Source organism: Gigantopelta aegis, chromosome 4, assembly GCF_016097555.1.
Source record: "Gigantopelta aegis isolate Gae_Host chromosome 4, Gae_host_genome, whole genome shotgun sequence".
NCBI lineage: Eukaryota > Metazoa > Mollusca > Gastropoda > Neomphalida > Peltospiridae > Gigantopelta > Gigantopelta aegis.
The window spans coordinates 81,632,284-81,654,421 of NC_054702.1; the positions used below are offsets into that span (position 1 = coordinate 81,632,284).

General features: G+C 37.2%; 1 protein-coding gene across 1 annotated transcript in view; it reads right to left on the reverse strand.

Annotated features, from left to right (window-relative positions):
• Positions 1-1,916: 1,916 nt before the first annotated feature.
• LOC121370027 (limbic system-associated membrane protein-like) overlaps positions 1,917-22,138 on the reverse strand; it is a 42,306-nt gene continuing 22,084 nt past the window's right edge. Inside the window, exons 3-8 of the mRNA XM_041495122.1 lie at positions 15,280-15,484; positions 10,711-10,890; positions 9,340-9,468; positions 7,551-7,838; positions 3,319-3,501; positions 1,917-2,041 (exon numbers count right to left, since the gene is read on the reverse strand). Coding sequence (XP_041351056.1) covers positions 1,917-2,041; positions 3,319-3,501; positions 7,551-7,838; positions 9,340-9,468; positions 10,711-10,890; positions 15,280-15,484 — 1,110 coding nt within the window. The remainder of the gene's footprint in view (positions 2,042-3,318; positions 3,502-7,550; positions 7,839-9,339; positions 9,469-10,710; positions 10,891-15,279; positions 15,485-22,138) is intronic.

Sequence of the window (22,138 nt, forward strand, 5' to 3'; positions counted from 1 at the left end):
ACATAACAATGGGGAAAGCCAACAGCAGAAGATAGATAGTGTGAAAATCATGTGTAAAATTTCAACTACATATAGTTCATGTGCGTTCATGCACGTGTTGTTCTGCTACATGTTCCAATCATGCCAACATCTGCATCATGGATGATGATCAATTACTAGTTGTACTATTAAACAACAAAACACACACACACATTACAACCAAAACATAAAACATTCTTTAACATTTTGTCGTGGTGCACACTGACTTGAGGAATACCACTGTTACCCTGTAGCAGAAGATATTAATATTTGGTTAGTCATAATTTGTTTGTACATAGATCGACATGAAAAGTTTCAGAAAACACTACTAGTATTTTCAAGTAAGATGTTTCATTGATTAAGCATGACAAGCACTGCACTGCTATTGTATTTACTCACGATTTTAAAGTTTATTCTTACAATTATACAAACTTTATCTTGAATGCAAATATAATACTCTCATTGGAATTGCATGACATTTTAAACCTCCAAAATGGTATATGGGTTTAAGGACACTGCACTTTTTCCCTGCAGCTGTGCGTCATAATTTCTTATTATATTCTCAATATGAGTAGATACATTTGTTATTTGGTCGTTCAAAGATAAAAAAAACCCTAGCATCCATGTCTTGCTTTAAAGGATGGAAATAAGCGCATGCCTTATAATACCATTTAGATAATGGAAAAAAGCGCATGCTTTATATTTTAAATAATGGAAATAAGTGCATGCCTTATAATATCTTTTAAATATTGGCAAAAAGTGCATGCCGTATAATATCTTTTAAATAATGGAAATAAGTGCATGCCTTATAATATCTTTTAAATAATGGAAATAAGTGCATGCCTTATAATATCTGTTAAATAATGGAAAAAAGTGCATGCCTTATAATATCTTTTAAATATTGGAAAAAAGTGCATGCCTTATAATATCTTTTAAATATTGGAAATAAGTGCATGCCTTATAATATCTTTTAAATATTGGAAATAAGTGCATGCCTTATAATATCTTTTAAATAATGGAAAAAAGTGCATGCCTTATAATATTTTTTAAATAATGAAAATAATATCATTTAGAACTCGTCACGCTTCCAGGATCCTAGTGAGTTTTGGGGTATGGGCACACACTTCCTGACCTTCTAGGTGCCCGATAACTCAGTGTATATCGAATGAATATAATGAATAGTTTTCATATGAGTGTGGGGGAATCCCCCTGGCTCATGTGATACTTTTTGGAAACAAGGCGGACCGACAATTTTGCCTGCCCCATAGGCCTACGATCCGATAGCGGGTTTCGTCTTTTAATCTGCTAGACCAGCTATCGCACATGCCACATGTTTATGTTTGACACCTGAAAGCCACTGATGAAACACTGTGCCTGGATGCGTATACACTTTCTCTTTCTGTCCGTGTTCGTGTGTCCTGGACACCATCCTGAATCCCAAGTGTTTCCGTTATTCAGATTTGGCTTCCAAATGAATCAGTGTAATGGGAATAAATCAGAGGTGCGCTCAGGACAAAGACTCTGTCGCGTGCGCCCGATAACGATATGACTGGTTCTCGCCCTGACGCCTTCATTTAAAAATAAGCGCCAAAACCAGTGTAATGAACGGTACATCACGCCATGGAGCACATGTGTCAAATGAACGCAGTGCAGAACAAAGTAATATATGGCATCGACTGTTTGTCCCCTGCAAGTGTTCGCGCACTTGACTTTATTGCGAGTTTTAGTAATACCAGGGGATTGGTTTGTATTTATGAGATTCATGTTAAGTGGCCACATTGTACACGTCTTTCCACATTATGATCATTCACGTTTGCATAATGAATTCTTATACATAATACTCTTTTGGTTTTCTCACTCTGGCGATCTGATTCAGAATTAGTCTGTTGATTTCCGTGTCACAATGTCTTCAGAATCAGCTGGCGGAGGAAGACGAATCCACATGATGTTAGAATGAGCATGCGAGATGCCAATAGTCTATAACCACTGCTGTTCCGTGAACCCAGAGCTGTCCCTGATGCACCTGTAAAGTCAAATTTTAGTACTGATATGCAATGGTTTAATATGGGTAATTGATGGTATTGTTGAGTAAAGGGAAACAACAGAAATTTAATATGAAATTGTATATTAGTTACAACGGCAGTGACGTGAGCCAATTACATGACATGGATTAGATTTAGTTTTTTTGATTTAGTTTGTTTCTTGATGTTTGGTTGTTGTTGTTTGTAGGTTTTTTTTGTTGGGTTTTGGGTTGTTGTTTTTATTGTTTGTTTTGTTTTGTTTTTGATGTTTTATATCTAGATGGAGCTTAATATGCTTATCATACAGCTGCTAGGGTGAGGGATCTAGCACGCTCGGTAAAACGCGAGCCTGAAATGCTTGGGTCGTAGGATCGAATCCCGTGGTATATTTTCATATTATGCATACACGCACACACAGACACGCACGCAAGTACGCAAACACATACGCACATACATGTACACACACGCACGCATACACAGGTACACAGACAGACAGACAGACAGACAGACAGACAGACATATACATACATACATACATACATACATACAGTGCCAGTGCCAGTGCCAGGTCTGCTCACTGTTTCGTGCGCGTAAGCGGGATCGACCGCGTAGATTGTAGGCCCTATGCATGTGGTTGAGTTAAAGAGCATCCTTTTTATGGATGCCTCAATAGCTCAGAGCGCATCGTGGTTAGTCTACCAATCTGTGGGCGATTCGGTGCCATAGGTTCGAGTCCCAGCAACGGCATGGGACAATTTGTGAGGCCAGAAAGGATTTAATTATCCCCTGTGCCAGTGCGTTAATATCTATGTATGTAAAAGTCAACCGACATACATACAATATATAGATATTCATACATCAATACATACTAGCCAGTGCCAGGTCTGCTCACTGTTTCGTGCACGTCAGCGGGATCGACCGCGTAGATTGTAGGCCCCATGCATGTGGTTGAGTTAAAGAGCATCCTTTTTATGGATGCCTCGATAGCTCAGAGCGCATCGTGGTTAGTCTTGCAATTTGCGGGCGATTCGATGCCACAGGTTCGAGTCCCAGCAACGGCATGGGACAATTTGTGAGGCCAGAAAGGATTTAATTATCCCCTGTGCCAGTGCGTTAATGTCTATGTATGTAAAACTCAACCGACATACATACAATATATAGATATTCATACATCAATACATACACATACATACATACATACATACATACATACACAAACATCCATCTACCCACCCAGTTTTGTTAAGTATAAAGCTATTACTGTTATGGAATCTGTCACCGTATATTAAATTCTTTTTATTAGTCCCCATTGTTGACCAGTCCAGCATGTGTTCGTGGACGTTTTCCTCTCTTCCGTTGACAAAAATATCGGGGTACATCCACTTGTTAATGATTGGTTGTCGCTCTATGACATCAGTCGTTCTAATCGTTGTGGGCGTGGTTAGTTTATGCATGGAGTAATCTGAAATAAGTCAGGCCAAACTTTGACATAGAAATAAAGTTTATGAGACAGAGAGAAAGAATCAAATAAGAGACAGAAAAACAGACTCACAGACAGATATACAAGTTATGTTGACCTAAAATGAAAGTCTTTTTATGGTGCATACATACACGAAAACAAAAACATTTCCAAAAGCTTTGATGTAGTGTGTGATATCATTACTTTTTTTACCCATAAATATCTTATGATGTTGGGTGAGTGAGGGGTTTCTGGGGATCTAAGACTTAAGTGACTAGCGCTACATATATTCTACATATTTTTATGGTGCATAGATACACGAAAACAAAAACATTTCCAAAAGCTATCATGTAGTGTGTTATATCATTTTCTTTTTTTCCACCATGCAGTAAATGTCTTATGATGTTGGGTGGGTGAGGGATTTCTGGGGATCTAAGACTTAAGTGATGAGTGATACAAATATTCTACATATTCTGAAATTATATATCACTATTCATTGTTAAACTATATGCGATAATATATCGCAGGCAGACTGCTTTTTTAGCATAGTAAATTTGGAATTATCTACGTCATTGGTCATCACTAAAACTTCCAAAAATTATAATGGTATAATATGAGCTAACTAGAATACCATAATTACCATATTTAATATGATATTATATCATGCTTTCTTGGTCAGAGCTGAGTTACTGATCAAAAATAAAGCCTTTGATGCTGCTGAAAATGATATAGTTTGAGTAACCTAAAATACCCGAGTAACTGCTCAAAACTAATGTATCTGATGCTAGTAATGATATAGTTTGAGACAGCTAGAATACCTGAGTAACTGTTGAAAACTAGTATCTGATGCTGATAATGACACCATTTGAGCTAGCTACAATACCTGAGTTACTACTTAAAACTAAAGCCTCTGATGCTCAAAATGCTATAGTTTGAGCTATCTAAAATATCTTAGTAACTGCTCAAAACTAAAGTCAGCTAGCATACCTGAGTTACTGCTCAAACCTAAAACCTCTGATGCTGATAATAATATAGTTTGAGCTGGTTAGAATACCTGAGTTACTGCTCAGAACTAAGCATCTGATGCTGATAATGATATAATTTGAACCAGCTAGAATACCCGAGTTACTGCTCAAAACTAAAGCCCCTGATGCTGATTCTAATAATGATATAGTTTGAGCCAGCTAGAATACCCGTGTTACTGTTCACAACTAAAGCCCGATGCTGATTCTGATGATATAATTTGAGCTAGCTAGAATACCCGTGTTACTGTTCACAACTAAAGCCTGATGCTGATTCTCATAATGATATAGTTTGAGCTATCTAAAATATCTTAGTAACTGCTCAAAACTAAAGTCAGCTAGCATACCTGAGTTACTGCTCAAACCTAAAACCTCTGATGCTGATAATAATATAGTTTGAGCTGGCTAGAATACCTGAGTTACTGCTCAGAACTAAGCATCTGATGCTGATAATGATATAATTTGAACCAGCTAGAATACCCGAGTTACTGCTCAAAACTAAAGCCCCTGATGCTGATTCTAATAATGATATAGTTTGAGCCAGCTAGAATACCCGTGTTACTGTTCACAACTAAAGCCCGATGCTGATTCTGATGATATAATTTGAGCTAGCTAGAATACCCGTGTTACTGTTCACAACTAAAGCCTGATGCTGATTCTCATAATGATATAGTTTGAGCTAGCTAGAATACCCGTGTTACTGTTCACAACTAAAGCCTGATGCTGATTCTGATAATGATATAATTTGAGCTACCTAGAATACCCGTGTTACTGTTCACAACTAAAGCCTGATGCTGATAATGATACAATTTGAGCCAGCTAGAATACCCGTGTTACTGTTCACAACTAAAGCCTGGTGCTGATAAAGGTATAATTTGAGCCAGCTAGAATACCTGTGTTACTGTTCACAACTAAAGCCTGATGCTGATGCTGATAATGGTATAATTTGAGCCAGCTAGAATACCCGTGTTACTGTTCACAACTAAAGCCTGATGCTGATGCTGATAATGATAATGATACAGTTTGAGCCAGCTAGAATACCCGTGTTACTGTTCACAACTAAAGCCTGATGCTGATGCTGATAATGATACAGTTTGAGCCAGCTAGAATACCCGTGTTACTGTTCACAACTAAAGCCTGATGCTGATGCTGATAATGATAGTTTGAGCCAGCTAGAATACCCGTGTTACTGTTCACAACTAAAGCCTGATGCTGATGCTGATAATGATACAGTTTGAGCCAGTTAGAATACCCGTGTTACTGTTCACAACTAAAGCCTGATGCTGATGCTGATAATGGTATAATTTGAGCCAGCTAGAATACCCTGTTACTGTTCACAACTAAAGCCTGATGCTGATGCTGATAATGATACAGTTTGAGCTACCTAGAATACCCGTGTTACTGTTCACAACTAAAGCCTGATGCTGATGCTGATAATGATACAGTTTGACCCAGCTAGAATACCCGTGTTACTGTTCACAACTAAAGCCTGATGCTGATGCTGATAATGATACAGTTTGACCCAGCTAGAATACCCGTGTTACTGACACAACTAAAGCCTGATGCTGATGCTGATAATGATACAGTTTGAGCCAGTTAGAATACCCGTGTTACTGTTCACAAGTAAAGCCTGATGCTGATGCTAATAATGGTATAATTTGTGCCAGCTAGAATACCCGTGTTACCGTTCACAACTAAAGCCTGATGCTGATGCTGATAATGATACAGTTTGAGCCAGCTAGAATACCCGTGTTACTGTTCACAACTAAAGCCTGATGCTGATGCTGATAATGGTACAGTTTGAGCCAGCTAGAATACCCGTGTTACTGTTCTCAACTAAAGCCTGATGCTGATGCTGATAATGATACAGTTTGAGCCAGCTAGAATACCCGTGTTACTGTTCACAACTAAAGCCTGATGCTGATGCTGATAATGGTACAGTTTGAGCCAGCTAGAATACCCGTGTTACTGTTCACAACTAAAGCCTGATGCTGATGCTGATAATGGTACAATCTGAGCCAGCTAGAATACCCGTGTTACTGTTCACAACTAAAGCCTGATGCTGATGCTGATAATGGTACAATCTGAGCCAGCTAGAATACCCGTGTTACTGTTCACAACTAAAGCCTGATGCTGATGCTGATAATGGTACAATCTGAGCCAGCTAGAATACCCGTGTTACTGTTCACAACTAAAGCCTGATGCTGATGCTGATAATGGTACAATTTGAGCCAGCTAGAATACCCGTGTTACTGTTCACAACTAAAGCCTGATGCTGATGCTGATAATGGTACAGTTTGAGCCAGCTAGAATACCCGTGTTACTGTTCTCAATTAAAGCCTGATGCTGATGCTGATAATGGTACAGTGTGAGCCAGCTAGAATACCCGTGTTACTGTTCACAACTAAAGCCTGATGCTGATGCTGATAATGGTACAATCTGAGCCAGCTAGAATACCCGTGTTACTGTTCACAACTAAAGCCTGATGCTGATGCTGATAATGGTACAATTTGAGCCAGCTAGAATACCCGTGTTACTGTTCACAACTAAAGCCTGATGCTGATGCTGATAATGGTACAATTTGAGCCAGCTAGAATACCCGTGTTACTGTTCACAACTAAAGCCTGATGCTGATGCTGATAATGATACAATTTGAGCCAGCTAGAATACCCGTGTTACTGTTCACAACTAAAGCCTGATGCTGATGCTGATAATGATACAATTTGAGCCAGCTAGAATACCCGTGTTACTGTTCACAACTAAAGCCTAATGCTGATGCTGATAATGGTATACTTTGAGCTAGCTAGAATACCAGAGTTAATGCTCAAAAGTAAAGCCACTGATGCCGATAATGACACAATATGAGCTAGCTAGATACCTGAGTTACTTCTCAAAAGTAAAGTCTCCGATGCTAATAATGACACAATTTAAGCTAGCTAGAATAATTGAGTTACTGCTAACAACTAAAACCTCTGTTGCAGATAGTGGTTTAGTTTGAACTAACTAGAACACCATAATAGTTGCACCTACCATATACAATCATGCTTTCTTCGTCAGAGCCGAGGATGTTGGACGCCGTACAGGTGTATTTGCCGAAGTCGGTCTCGTCCAGGTTTCTCACCCGCAGACTAAGCGTTATGGTGTTATCTCCCTCTTCGTAAATCTCCACGCGGTATTTTATACTCTTGTGGATTTCCATGTCGTTCCGCTTCCACACTGTAATTTCTTGAGGGTTTGCGGAAACAATGCATTCTAATATGGTATCCTTCCCCATTTCCTGCCCAATCTTCTTATTTGGAAGACGAATTTCGGGTGGAACTGAAATACATAATTCAGGAATGTAAATAATTATGGATATATGGTGAGAGTTCATCAGATGATGATAATGATTATGTTGAACAACGAAAGAAACGCGAATATGTTTAATACACATACTTTTTCATGATATAATGTATTTGGCAAATAGACTGTCAAAAAGGCCACAATATTTTACTAAATATAAACATTAATGAGATTTAAACTGAATAATAAAACAACTAAATCAATAATTAGGAATAAAAAAACGTATAAGGATCAAATGTGAAGTGACAAAATGTCTAATTAAATAGTTTTTGTCGGATTTACGAGTGCTGATGGTTAAGTCGTAATACTATAGTTTGTTTGCGTGAAAAGGTAACCGATGAACTGGCATTTAACTTTAAAATGAATAAAGTTACAATTCACATAAAAATATATTATTAAGTTTTAAAACCATACCAACTTAAATGACATTGTTTGAAAAAACAAATCAGTGTAAACAAAAACATTTCTTTACAAATTATCATCAAATTGCATAGGCTAAATCGTGTTTTACAATGCAAGTAAGAAGATAACTTAGAAGTCAACGTAGAGAACGCACGATTCTACCTCTAGTCTCAGTGTAATGCATTATCGATTACTTCGATAGCAATGCAGCTAAGGCTGTTCTAGCATTTTGTCTTCACCCCTGTATTAAACATGAGATTAATCTATATAATTTGATGGCAATTTGTTAAGAAACCTTTTTATTTACACAGACAATTTTAGTAAACGTGTTTTTTGAGTTGGTATGGGTTTAAAATTCAGCAATATGTTTTAATATAAGATTTAACATTATTTATTATAGAGTTATATACAAATTCATCGGTTCCCTTTACACGCAAACGGACTATAGTTTCATTTTATTTCAACTTATTTTCGTGCTTATATCCAGTTACGGTTCAAGCACGCTGTCCTTGGCACACACCTCGGCTATCAGTGGGACCGAGACCGGTCGGATTATAGTATTTGTCTTGCCACTCGAGTGTACACTCGTACGATGCTAAATTTAGAACAGTTATAAATTAGCTTGGCTAGTGAGGTCTTGATAGAGCGAGAGAGAGAGAGAGAGAGAGAGAGAGAGAGAGAGAGAGAGAGAGAGAGAGAGAGAGAGAGAGAGAGAGAGAGAGAGAGAGAGAGAGAGAGAGAGAGACAGAGACAGACAGACAGACAGAGAGAGACAGAGACAGAGACAGACAGAGGCAAACGGGCAGACCGAGAGACAGACACAGACAGACAGGGTGAAAGATGATTGAACTTGAGGGCTATTAAGGCATAGTAAGATCAATAAGTTGTTTTGTGAATCTCAGTACGTATCAGTACGTATTAGTGTGTCCTTATAGACAGGGATTATGTTCTTACGGTCTACCTATACCCGTTGTAGAGGCTCGCTGAGTGGGAGCTGCATGGTCTTCGAACGTATTTGTAAGTCACAGCAGGCTACATGTACGTATTAGTATGTCTCTAAGGATTATGTTCTTACATTCTACAGATACCCGGATCAGTCGTGTGGCTTTTGGCGGAACACCGTTGAAGGCTTCACATTCGTAGATGCCGTCGCAGTAGCGACTGACATTGTGTATGACGAGCACTTCGCCGCTGGTGCCGATCTCTGTAAGACATGTATACAGCATAAAACACAGATCAAAATTACCTTGTCTGATATTACAGCATATCAACATACAAAACGTTAATCTTGCACACACACGCGCAAACATACGTCATTTTGGTGATTGCAGAACAAAATAATTTGCACATTGCAAGATAGTGGATAGGTGATTTTTAAGGGTGTTTAAATAAACTAAACATACATCTGTGTCAAATCAATCATCCTAATATAATTTAGGTAGTAAGTCTAATGTTAATTCGAAGAGAGGGAACAGCCAACAGTCACCACCCAGTGTTTGGAGACGATTGGCTTTATATCAGTATATCATGTGACGGGTGGGAACACGGATAGTGCTGCAGTATGAAGGTTTAACACCCTGGATAATTCAGATACTATTTGTCTATTTTAAACTGATTGAAAGGGAAAGGCGCAAATTCCATTGAGCTCACATTTGGATCCGCCATGAACTGTACTATTTTGCAAACATCTATCTTTTGGTCTTCAACTTCCATTTATATTGTTTGGATATCATAATTATGACGTTTTAAAATAACGAACGTCTAATACACATAAACCTAAATATTTATTTACGATATTCAAGAAGGGACATGATGTCTGAAACGATACCAAAAAATTGTTATTAAAGAATGTAAACACTTGTTGCAACATGTTTAGGTTTTGTTAGCATGTTATATCTCCTAACAGTGATCTACATTTGCATCCTTTATTATAATGTCTCTTGATACACGTATACAATGTTGAATACCGGACCCCCCCCCCCCCCCCCCCCCCCATAACCTGCAAAGTAAACATAATTAGAGTACCCTTACCCGGCACAAACACATGGTCCATCCCTGCTGGATACAGACAGAACAAGATAACATTTTAAAGTGTGCTGGATACTCTGTCTTTGTAGGTTTTGCTGTTATAACACCTGCTGCAGATTGACAGCCTAACGTATTAAATTGACTCCACCCACCCACTCATACTTTCTGAAAATCCTAATTCAGCTCCCGGTGTACCGTGATAGCTGTACTTTGCCTGTTTCCGTCTTCAGTACGGTTTGAAACTTCACTCACCCCTGGTTTATTGTTTTTCTTAGCAGGCATATTTGCATATTATACAGATTTCTGTGTACAACTCGCATGCATGCAGAATAGATAGCGCGTAAGAAGAAGTGTAGAACAGACATGCAAGTCCCGACAAGCGTGCCGTACAGAAGACAAACAACATGAAGGGTCTTACTGGTAGTGCCAGGGCAGAACTCACTCTCTTTGGCGCTGTCGTCGGCTTTGTCAGACGTGTGGCGGTACCACGTGACCGTCGGCATGGGGATACCCGACACGTTACAGGTCAGGGTCACCGTATCTCCCTCCAATACCGTCATGTCGTTTGAAGACAGTTGAGGAATAATTTTGGCAGTAACTGTAATAAGACAAAAATGGTATCTAGAAATATCCCGGTAAAAGTGAAGATATCGTAATCTAATGGCAGGCTTGCAGTCTAAGACTGTGATTGCCATACAATATATGAGGCAGACATTAATTTGGGGACTTTCCACTATCTGCAACACTGTAAAGAAAATCCAGATGAAATACAAGACGTACTGAAGAGTTCAAATATTTATGTTAAACAACACTACCTATCTTGGCATGATTATGTCCATCATTGCTCTGGTTAATTCAATTCATTTGCCAAAATCTAAGACGAAAATAGATTTGAGTTTAACCATGGATGGTGACTAGTCAAACTTATACAGAGGTTGTTCGCGTTAATTAGAAAACACCCGTTAGACTCTACATTGTGCAGGGATACGGATCACGTATTACGGTTTTGCCGTTCATACCTAATACTGGCCTTTTTATGTTATAATAAAGGTGTATATGATTGTTTTGAAAGATTTTGGCCATGGCTAGACGAATCCTTTTGTTTTAAACAGATCTCAAACTGAATTTACAATCGGATTGTTTATGGGGTTTCTCTTGATACTCCACCCTTCGTCTGACATCCTCGCAACCCCTAATCCTTGAAATGTCTCTGGACTTTCTTTAACAGATATTACTTAATTATTCCTAGTTCAAGTAAGCTTTTTCTTTCAAACATATCCATCCAGACTTCTGGCGTGTCTCTCCGTTGGAATACGAGTCTATTGCACGTAAGACTACAACCACGCCCGCATCAACTACGCGTTACATTTAACAAAGCAAAAGATGGACAACTCGTATCCCATCTGTCACGACAGGCAGCTGTGCAGTGTCTGGACTTCACGTTTACTGTTTAAGTCGCAGTCTGAGATCCGACTGTGGCAGAAAACACTCAAATACAAGCGCTCAAATTCAATAAATAAACCTAATCAGGCGATATTGACAACTGGGAACTAAACACCGCACTGCATTCACATAGTTTCTGACAGTGCTCACGGAACAAGTGCGATATTGTGAGGTGTTTTAGATATTGAGTAACTGTCATCTTCGCTGTACTTCGCCTCGGTGGATTCGTGGGAACCGTGGTGTAAGCCATGGGGTAAAAGTTATGAGCTAAGCTCGGCTAAAAGAAATAAAGCAAATATTAGAACCAAAGGCTAAGTATTCTGCTGTTGCAGAAATATATGAAAGTGTCAATAAAATAAAAAGTTGCTATAATTCATAATCTGTAATCTGTGTAGACTAGATTAAATCAAAATCTGGTTAGTGGGATTCGATCAGTTGTAAAGCGTTCTACATGTTGCAAAAGTTACAATTATCTCCATGGGATTCGGTAAATGTTGGAAGGTTGCTGTATTTGTTGTCCAGATTTTGGAAGTATTAATATGAATTGGACATATGATAAAATGCCAATTGCTGTTGAATACAGTTATTCCTGGGGTTGGGGGATTTAATTTTGTCTCTTTCTTTGTGTGTGTGTGGGTTTTTTGAGGGTTTTTTAATTGTTGTACTGGAGGGGGTGGGGGTGCCTCCTACGTTGTTTGTTTATCGGGGGGTATTTTCTTTCTCTTTTTTTTTTGGGGGGGGTGGAGTGGGGGGTGGGGGGTATTGTTGTTGTTTTCTTTTTTGTAGTTTGGTTTTTGTCTTTCCCTTTTTTTGACATATTGGCTAAAACCTGTGACAACCTACACACGCGACAAAAGAGCATTAACCATTTCTTCTGCGGATACCTTAATCCCTATGTCCTTGACATTAATCGAAGGAGTAATCCACGTGACGGTGGCAGGCTTTTCTTAATCTCTTTATTTAACAACAGGTTAAGATTACGGAATTAACACTGCGCCTATAACGTCAGGGATTGCTGCCCAGTGTTACGGACTTCCAGAGCCATTGTCTTTACACTGCGTTTTAACTGATGACTTTTTATATTTATATTGCTCATCACTTAAGTAATGAATTTAGCATAGTTTGATACCCAATAGTTGATGTATTTTTCATTCTGGGGTGTCGTTAAACATCTATTCTATTGTATTCTATTCCAGAATCACTGCTGAGAGGATTTTGCTGCCAGTGGGAGTCCAGTATTTCAAACTTAAACCAGTGTATTTCCATTATCACACCAGTCGTTAAATCTCTAAAACCACTAATAATATTGTACATAGTAAAGAGGTAACTCTTTACAGACGCAAGGAGTTATGGTTGCACACCACCATTAATTACTCCATCCAGTTCGATATAATTTATATGTAAGAAAATATTCTGCGAAAATATACATCGAGAGGGTCCCATGACTACTTGTTTTAGGAAGTGCTCTATTTTGACAACTACCTTGCAAAAATTCAACATGGATCAACCACGAACATTTAAAGTTAGCCACCCTTATGACAGAATACTGCTCCATGTTGTTGCATACACAAGTAACTTCAAACAATGGGTTATTTAAGTGCTACAAGGTTAACCTACATGTAATCACCAAAGAAATATTTCAAATGACATATCAGAATTTTGTATTATTACTTAATTAGGAACTATTTCCTAAACCTAAATAAGTAACGACACGACAAATGGTGTTGTGGTGCCTTAAAAGTGATTATTAAAAAGTCTCTTTTCTTTTTTATACATTTTTGTTTTGTCCCAGATCAATTTGACAATGTCAAGGATGGTGAGCCTTAGATCATTTACTTAAACAGTATTTGTAAGATACTCATGTACATGCATATACATATCCATATGCATATGCATATACATATACATATACATATACATATACATGTACATGTACATACATACTGTCACGGGGATTCTATAATACCCGTAACTGAATGAAACACGGTTATCAAAATATCTCTCCTAACTGTATATCTATTAGATCTCTCTGTAACGGGCGGTTAAACCCTAGTATGGCTCGTCTAGGTATGATCAGAGATAAGATCTTATATAAAGTATATATTATTATAGCACGTTTAGTTCACTAGAAAACACAACAAAAACACAATACACTTTGGAATCTGTATTAACCTACGCTGACAAATGTACTGCCGCAGTAGTTAATTAATAACAACAATAATAACAACCCAGAACTGATCACTTAATTAGTTAATCTTTAGGTGTCTAGTTTACACAATATGCTAATCACTTCACCGTGACACAACACCCACGCGTGTGATAATTGAGAAACGCTTCCAGGGGAACTTAATTAATAAAGGAATTACAGCTCTATTCCTAACTGGTTAATTTTTAATTAACCCTAAATACTCATTCAGTAACCTTGTAACACAGAATTAATACTGGTACCTATCACAATAAAGACAATAACCTACAGTTTACCTAGGTCTTCTAGGATGACTGGCTAAGCTTTATATTACCAAATACTCGTATAATGTTAGAACAAAAAGTCTACGATTTACTTCGTCAGATGACCGAAGACACTGTCTAAAGAATATTGGTATAATACAGTATTAAAATATTTAAAGTCACATCAATCACATCAAGGTTATACAACAGAGCAGAAATAATATATTTACCAAAGTCCGGACGGACAACGTTCCCCCGGGATACCTTCCTATGGTTCTCCTAGATATCTCTAAACCCTAGCTATTTATTCAAAACTCTCAGAGACAGCGAATATCGCCTGGGGGTACAACGCGGTACCTCACCTATCATCTGATATTCCACCTCTCCCAGAGTCGGTATATTTTTCTCTGATCGTCAGACTGGCTGTCGCCATCGTCGCCAAATCACGGTTGTAAAAACCGCACTCGCGGAGGTATTACGTAACTACTCGCCACATGGCCTCCGCACCTGGCTGGGTGTGTATTAGAAAGTATAGCTCGAGGACCGTCGGGCAGAAGTATTACGTAACAAGTTGCCCACCTGGGCTAAGTGCAATGAAACTGCACACGGCCCTCTAACACAATTAATATCGCCACAGGCGAAAACAAAATTAAGAGCATGTTCCGTCACACATACATACATACATACATACATACATACATACATATGCATACATAAACATAGTTTCACATATATACACATTAGTTTTAGTGATTTAAATGTGCCAAATTATTTTTATCTCCGCCCCCCCCCCCCCTTCCCTTTGTCTCCTTAGAATTCCGTCTCATTTCTTCCCGATCTTGCAACTCCTCCTACTTTTCATCATCCTTCGTTGTCCATCTCCACATCCCAGTCCTTGTCCGAGACCTCTGACAGAAAGGGTCGAAACAGATTGAAATCGTGGGAGAAATTGGAAAGTTGTTCTATATTACAATAATGAGAATGATAGGCAGAGGGTGATAGATGAGAAAGATGAATGACAGTGTGAGACAGCTTTGACATAATTTGAACCACTGTCGTCAGCTTAATTGTCCAGCAGCTTATTCAAAAGACGTACCTTGTACTTTGAGGTGGACTGTTTTCAGTTTGATGGGACTCGTGTTCACCTGACAGTTGTACAGTCCCTGGTCTTTGTACTTCACCTTCCTGATGTGCAGGTTCCAGTCCTTCGTGTACGGGCGCTCGATGCTGAGGCGCTCGTCATCAATTATACGACGATCTTCAAACGTCAACAACATGGACCACTGGTCAGTCCAGACAACCTGTGTGGATAGCAAATAGGAAATCAGTTCAGAGTAGGCTAATGACAAATTTTTTCGTATGGTTCAAAATGGTCTGTCGTAAATTCTGGTTCAAACGAAGGTGTTATAATACAGTTTTATTATCACCATTATTTTCTTAATTGTGAATTTTAACAACCAGGAAAGACAAATTATTTTAACATCTGAAAACAGTTATGAACTAATTATTCTGCAATTCATATTAAACGGTCGAGACATGTTAAAAGATACCAATAAACAAATATTTCACCATGTTCACAAATACATTAAACAGACATCAATTTGACTACGAAAACTTTATATCGTGTGGAATCATTTATTTGTTGTTGTTGTTGTTATTATTATTATTATTATTATTATTATTATTATTATTATTATTATTATTATTATTATTTACCAGTTGGGCTATCTGAGATACAATGTTAATAATTAATACTGTTAAACCATCGATTACTTCTATTTCTTTTCCTTTTGTGTTCTTTCAGTTTATTCAATCCTTTCTCACAGACGTTTACTTTATCTATTTATTTATTGTAAAACTGCAGTCGCCGTTATTGTAATTAAGAAAGGGCCTCGTAAGTTGGATTACTTGTGCCCAATTCTTTTGAATATATGCATTATATGCAATAAAATATGTTTTCAATCCAAATAAAGGTTTTGTATGCGATAGTTGCGTCAGACGTCCGTATAAACATCCAAGTGTCTTCATATAGTTTTCTTGATCAATGATGCAATATTGTTTAATGGTGTTACACAACGTGTAGTCAGTAATAGAGCTTCTAAAACTATCACTGGTTCAATCATGTTTAACACACTAGCGTACACACTGTGGTTATATTATATAAACATTTCTCAAAGCGTTTTACGTGATGATTATTTCTGATCGTTAAATGCTTATGCATGCTATTTTCCTCCAAATACCTTTCCCCCAGTTTGCCTTTAGAAAATACATGTATATCTTGTAAGCTATTTTCAGCATAGTAGACTCTAAATTATATCTCATGTTTATGCTGTTTTGTTTTAAAGAAAGTTATCCTAGATTACAACTAATGCGTTCGCTGTTTTCGAATGTGAAGAAAGTTGTCCTAGATTACAAGTAATGTTTTTTCTCTGTTTGGACATGAAGAAAGTTGTCCTAGATTACAAGTAATGTTTTTTCTCTGTTTGGACATGAAAAACGTTGTCCCAGATTACAAGTAATGTTTTTTCTCTGTTTCGACATGAAGACAGTTGTCCTAGATTACAAGTAATGTTTTTCCTCTGTTTGGACATGAAGAAAGTTGTCCAAGATTACAAGTAATGTTTTTTCTCTGTTTGGAGATGAAGAAAGTTGTCCTAGATTACAAGTAATGCTTTTCTCTGTTTCGACATGAAGACAGTTGTCCTAGATTACAAGTAATGTTTTTTTCTCTGTCTAGACATGAAGAAGTTATCCTAGATTACAAGTAATGTTTTTTCTCTGTTTGGACATGAAGAAAGTTGTTCTAGATTACAAGTAATGTTTTTTCTCTGTTTGGACATGAAGAAAGTTGTCCTAGATTACAAGTAATGTTTTTTCTCTGTTTGGACATGAAGAAGTTGTCCTAGATTACAAGTAATGTTTTTTTCTCTGTTTGGACATGAAGAAAGTTGTCCTAGATTACATGCAATGTTTTTCCCTGATTGGACATGAAGAAAGTTGTCCCAGATTACAAGTAATGGTTTTTCTCTGGACTTGAAGAAAGTTGTCTTAGATTACAAGTAATGTTTGTCTCTGTTTAGACATGAAGAAAGTTGTCCTGGATTACAAGTATTGTTTTTCTCTGTTTGGACATGAAGAACATTGTCCTAGATTACAAGTAATGTTTTTCTCTGTTTGGACATGGCGAAAGTTGTCCTAGGTTACAAATAATGTTTCTTTTCTCTTTTTAGACATGAAGACAGTTGCCCTAGATTACAAGTAATGTTTTTTCTCTGTTTGGAGATGAAGAAAGTTGTCCTAGATTACAAGTAATGTTTTTCTCTGTTTGGACATGAAGACAGTTGTCCTAGATTACAAGTAATGTTTTTTTCTCTGTCTAGACATGAAGAAGTTATCCTAGATTACAAGTAATGTTTTTTCTCTGTTTGGACATGAAGAAAGTTGTTCTAGATTACAAGTAATATTTTTCTCTGTTTCGACATGAAGACAGTTGTCCTAGATTACAAGTAATGTTTTTTTCTCTGTTTGGAGATGAAGAAAGTTGTCCTAGATTACAAGTAATGTTTTTCTCTGTTTGGACATGAAGACAGTTGTCCTAGATTACAAGTAATGTTTTTTTCTCTGTCTAGACATGAAGAAGTTATCCTAGATTACAAGTAATGTTTTTTCTCTGTTTGGACATGAAGAAAGTTGTCCTAGATTACAAGTAATGCTTTTCTCTGTTTCGACATGAAGACAGTTGTCCTAGATTACAAGTAATGTTTTTTTCTCTGTCTAGACATGAAGAAGTTATCCTAGATTACAAGTAATGTTTTTTCTCTGTTTGGACATGAAGAAAGTTTGTTGTAGAAGATTGTTCTAGATTACAAGTAATGTTTTTTCTCTGTTTGGACATGAAGAAAGTTGTCCTAGATTACAAGTAATGTTTTTTCTCTGTTTGGACATGAAGAAGTTGTCCTAGATTACAAGTAATGTTTTTTTCTCTGTTTGGACATGAAGAAAGTTGTCCTAGATTACATGCAATGTTTTTCCCTGATTGGACATGAAGAAAGTTGTCCCAGATTACAAGTAATGGTTTTTCTCTGGACTTGAAGAAAGTTGTCTTAGATTACAAGTAATGTTTGTCTCTGTTTAGACATGAAGAAAGTTGTCCTGGATTACAAGTATTGTTTTTCTCTGTTTGGACATGAAGAACATTGTCCTAGATTACAAGTAATGTTTTTCTCTGTTTGGACATGAAGACAGTTGTCCTAGATTACAAGTAATGTTTTTTTCTCTGTCTAGACATGAAGAAGTTATCCTAGATTACAAGTAATGTTTTTTCTCTGTTTGGACATGAAGAAAGTTGTTCTAGATTACAAGTAATATTTTTCTCTGTTTCGACATGAAGACAGTTGTCCTAGATTACAAGTAATGTTTTTTTCTCTGTTTGGAGATGAAGAAAGTTGTCCTAGATTACAAGTAATGTTTTTCTCTGTTTGGACATGAAGACAGTTGTCCTAGATTACAAGTAATGTTTTTTTCTCTGTCTAGACATGAAGAAGTTATCCTAGATTACAAGTAATGTTTTTTCTCTGTTTGGACATGAAGAAAGTTGTCCTAGATTACAAGTAATGTTTTTCTCTGTTTCGACATGAAGACAGTTGTCCTAGATTACAAGTAATGTTTTTTTCTCTGTCTAGACATGAAGAAGTTATCCTAGATTACAAGTAATGTTTTTTCTCTGTTTGGACATGAAGAAAGTTGTTCTAGATTACAAGTAATGTTTTTTCTCTGTTTGGACATGAAGAAAGTTGTCCTAGATTACAAGTAATGTTTTTTCTCTGTTTGGAGATGAAGAAAGTTGTCCTAGATTACAAGTAATGCTTTTCTCTGTTTCGACATGAAGACAGTTGTCCTAGATTACAAGTAATGTTTTTTTCTCTGTCTAGACATGAAGAAGTTATCCTAGATTACAAGTAATGTTTTTTCTCTGTTTGGACATGAAGAAAGTTGTTCTAGATTACAAGTAATGTTTTTTCTCTGTTTGGACATGAAGAAAGTTGTCCTAGATTACAAGTAATGTTTTTTCTCTGTTTGGACATGAAGAAGTTGTCCTAGATTACAAGTAATGTTTTTTCTCTGTTTGGACATGAAGAAAGTTGTCCTAGATTACAAGTAATGTTTTTTCTCTGTTTGGACATGAAGAAAGTTGTCTTAGATTACAAGTAATGCTTTTCGCTGTTTGGACATGAAGTCAGTTGTCCTAGATTACAAGTAATGTTTTTTTCTCTGTTTGGACATGAAGAAAGTTGTCCTACATTACATGCAATGTTTTTCCCTGATTGGACATGAAGAAAGTTGTCCTAGATTACAAGTAATGTTTGTCTCTGTTTAGACATGAAGAAAGTTGTCCTGGATTACAAGTATTGTTTTTCTCTGTTTGGACATGAATAACATTGTCCTAGATTACAAGTAATGTTTTTCTCTGTTTGGACATGGCGAAAGTTGTCCTAGGTTACAAGTAATGTTTCTTTTCTCTTTTTAGACATGAAGACAGTTGTCCTAGATTACAAGTAATGTTTTTTTCTCTGTTTGGACATGAAGAACATTGTCCTAGATTACAAGTAATGTTTTTTTCTCTGTTTGGACATGAAGAACATTGTCCTAGATTACAAGTAATGTTTTTTCTCTGTTTGGACATGAAGAACATTGTCCTAGATTACACATAATATTTTTCTCTGTTTGAAAATAAAGAAAATTGTCCCAGATTACAAGTAATGTTTTTCTCTGTTTGAACATGAAGAAAGTTGTCCTAGATTACAAGTAATGTTTCTTTTCTTTTTAGACATGAAGAAAGTTGTCCTAGATTACACGTAATGTTTTTGTCTGTTAGAACACAGAGACAGTTGTCCTAGATTACAAGTAATGTTTTTTCTCTGTTTAGACATGAAGAAAGTTGTCCTAAACTACAAGTAATGTTTTTCTCTGTTTAGACATGAAGAAAGTTGTCCTAAATTACAAGTAATGTTTTTCTCTGTTTAGGTATGAAGAAAGTTGTCCTAGATTACAAGTAATGTTTTTCTCTGTTTGAACGTGGCAAGAGTTGTCCTAAATTACATGTAATGTTTTTCTCTTTTAGACATGAAGAACGTTGTCCTGGATTACAACTAATGTTGTTTCTCTCTTTGGACATGAAAGTTGTTCTAGATTACAAATTTTATGTTTGCTGTTTTTGCTGTGAAGAAAGTTTTTTCTAGATTACAACTAAGGTTTTGTTGTTGTTTCTTTTTTGTCTGAACATGATGAATGCGGTCCAAGATTACAAGTAATGTTTTTCTCTGCTTGGACATGAAGAAAGTTGTCCTAGATTACAAATGATATTTGTGTTCCTGTTTTGAGTGTGAAGAAAGTTGTCCTAGATTACAACTAGTGTTTTTGCTCTTTTGGACGTGAAGAAAGTTACGTATGTCGCGAAGTCCGTGTAGACAATTAGACGGAACAAAGCGATAATAAAACACACACGACCGACTGGGGCCAAATTGGACGATGGCACGTTGCAACACGTTCAAATTGTCTTTGGCACCTGATGCATGCGCGGGGCGACCATAGTAACACGCTGCTTCCTGCTCGATTGATTACCCTCACTGAAGCCAAACTTGCTGACAGTTGGAATGGAAGACCTTTTATATTCTTGTAATTTGAAATGTAATTAGACCTAACTTTTACAATCGATTTGCGACCGTAAGTCTGCCAAAGTTTAATCTTGGTTGGGAATAACCAGATGTGCCGTGGCTTCAAGCGATCGCTGGAGAAAGTAATTATCGACTAACTGACTTTTCTTAGCCAATTTCGTGTCGCATATTTAATGACCAACTCTATTAAAATTTGTATTTGTTAAAAGTGAATGTACTTTATTTTGAAAAATTAAAAACTGGTGTAACGATGCTAAGTGCTGAAATGTTTTCTGCCTTTAAAACAACTTGGAAAAAGAACAAATATAAGTGCAAGCCTGATATGCATGGGGTTGAGAGATCATTTCTCTGTAGTGGACGCATTGGTTTATTTCTCGACCTAACCAATGCTCCACGGCAAAGCCAGTTTAAGGATCCGCGGGGACTGTAGCACAAATAACAGCGGGGGTCCCCTTCCAAGGACATATATTTTGCAACCCCCTTGCGGAGAGGGGGAAAATGACCTGGGGAAAATAAATGTACATATCACCGCGGGGTCCCCTGAAACGCGGCTCTGCTCCATGGCTGAAATATAGAATGCTATTGTATGCACTTCTTTAAAATACATGACGGCATTGTATATCAAATGTGAAAGACAGAACATTTATCAAAATCAATATCATATCTCTGCACAAGAGGGAATCAAAAGATTTTGTGTAAGATTGCAACTGCTCTCATACAAAACATGTCCTAAAAACATGCATTGATTCAACGTAAAAAAAACCCGGATGAATTATTTTATTAACTTATCCGCCGTATTTCATTGTAGTTCACTATTAAGATACACTTCGCACACCGTCGGTCGTAATTAACTAGTACCGGGATGTAGAGAGATCGTAACTGGTAAATGTACCCGATTAGAGCAAACAAGATAGCACAATTTTCTCAGGTTTGGCAAGTGACGGATCATGTCTCCTCCATTTCTCACTCCAGCCAGTGAACCACGACTGGTACATCACAGGCCGTGGTATGTGCTATCCTGTCTATGATATAGTGCATATAAAAGATCCCTTGCTGCTAATCGAAAAGAATAGCCCATGAAGTGGCGATATCGGGTTTCCTCCCTCAATATCTGTGTGGTCCTTAACAATAAGTCTGACGCCATATAACCGTAAGTAAAATGAGTTGAGTGCGTCGTTAAATAAACCATTTCCTTCCTTGTTATTTACAGACTACTCACTAGCCGTAGTTCAAAATGTGCTGAGGTGTCATTAAACACGTATTCCTTTCTTTTCTTTTCTT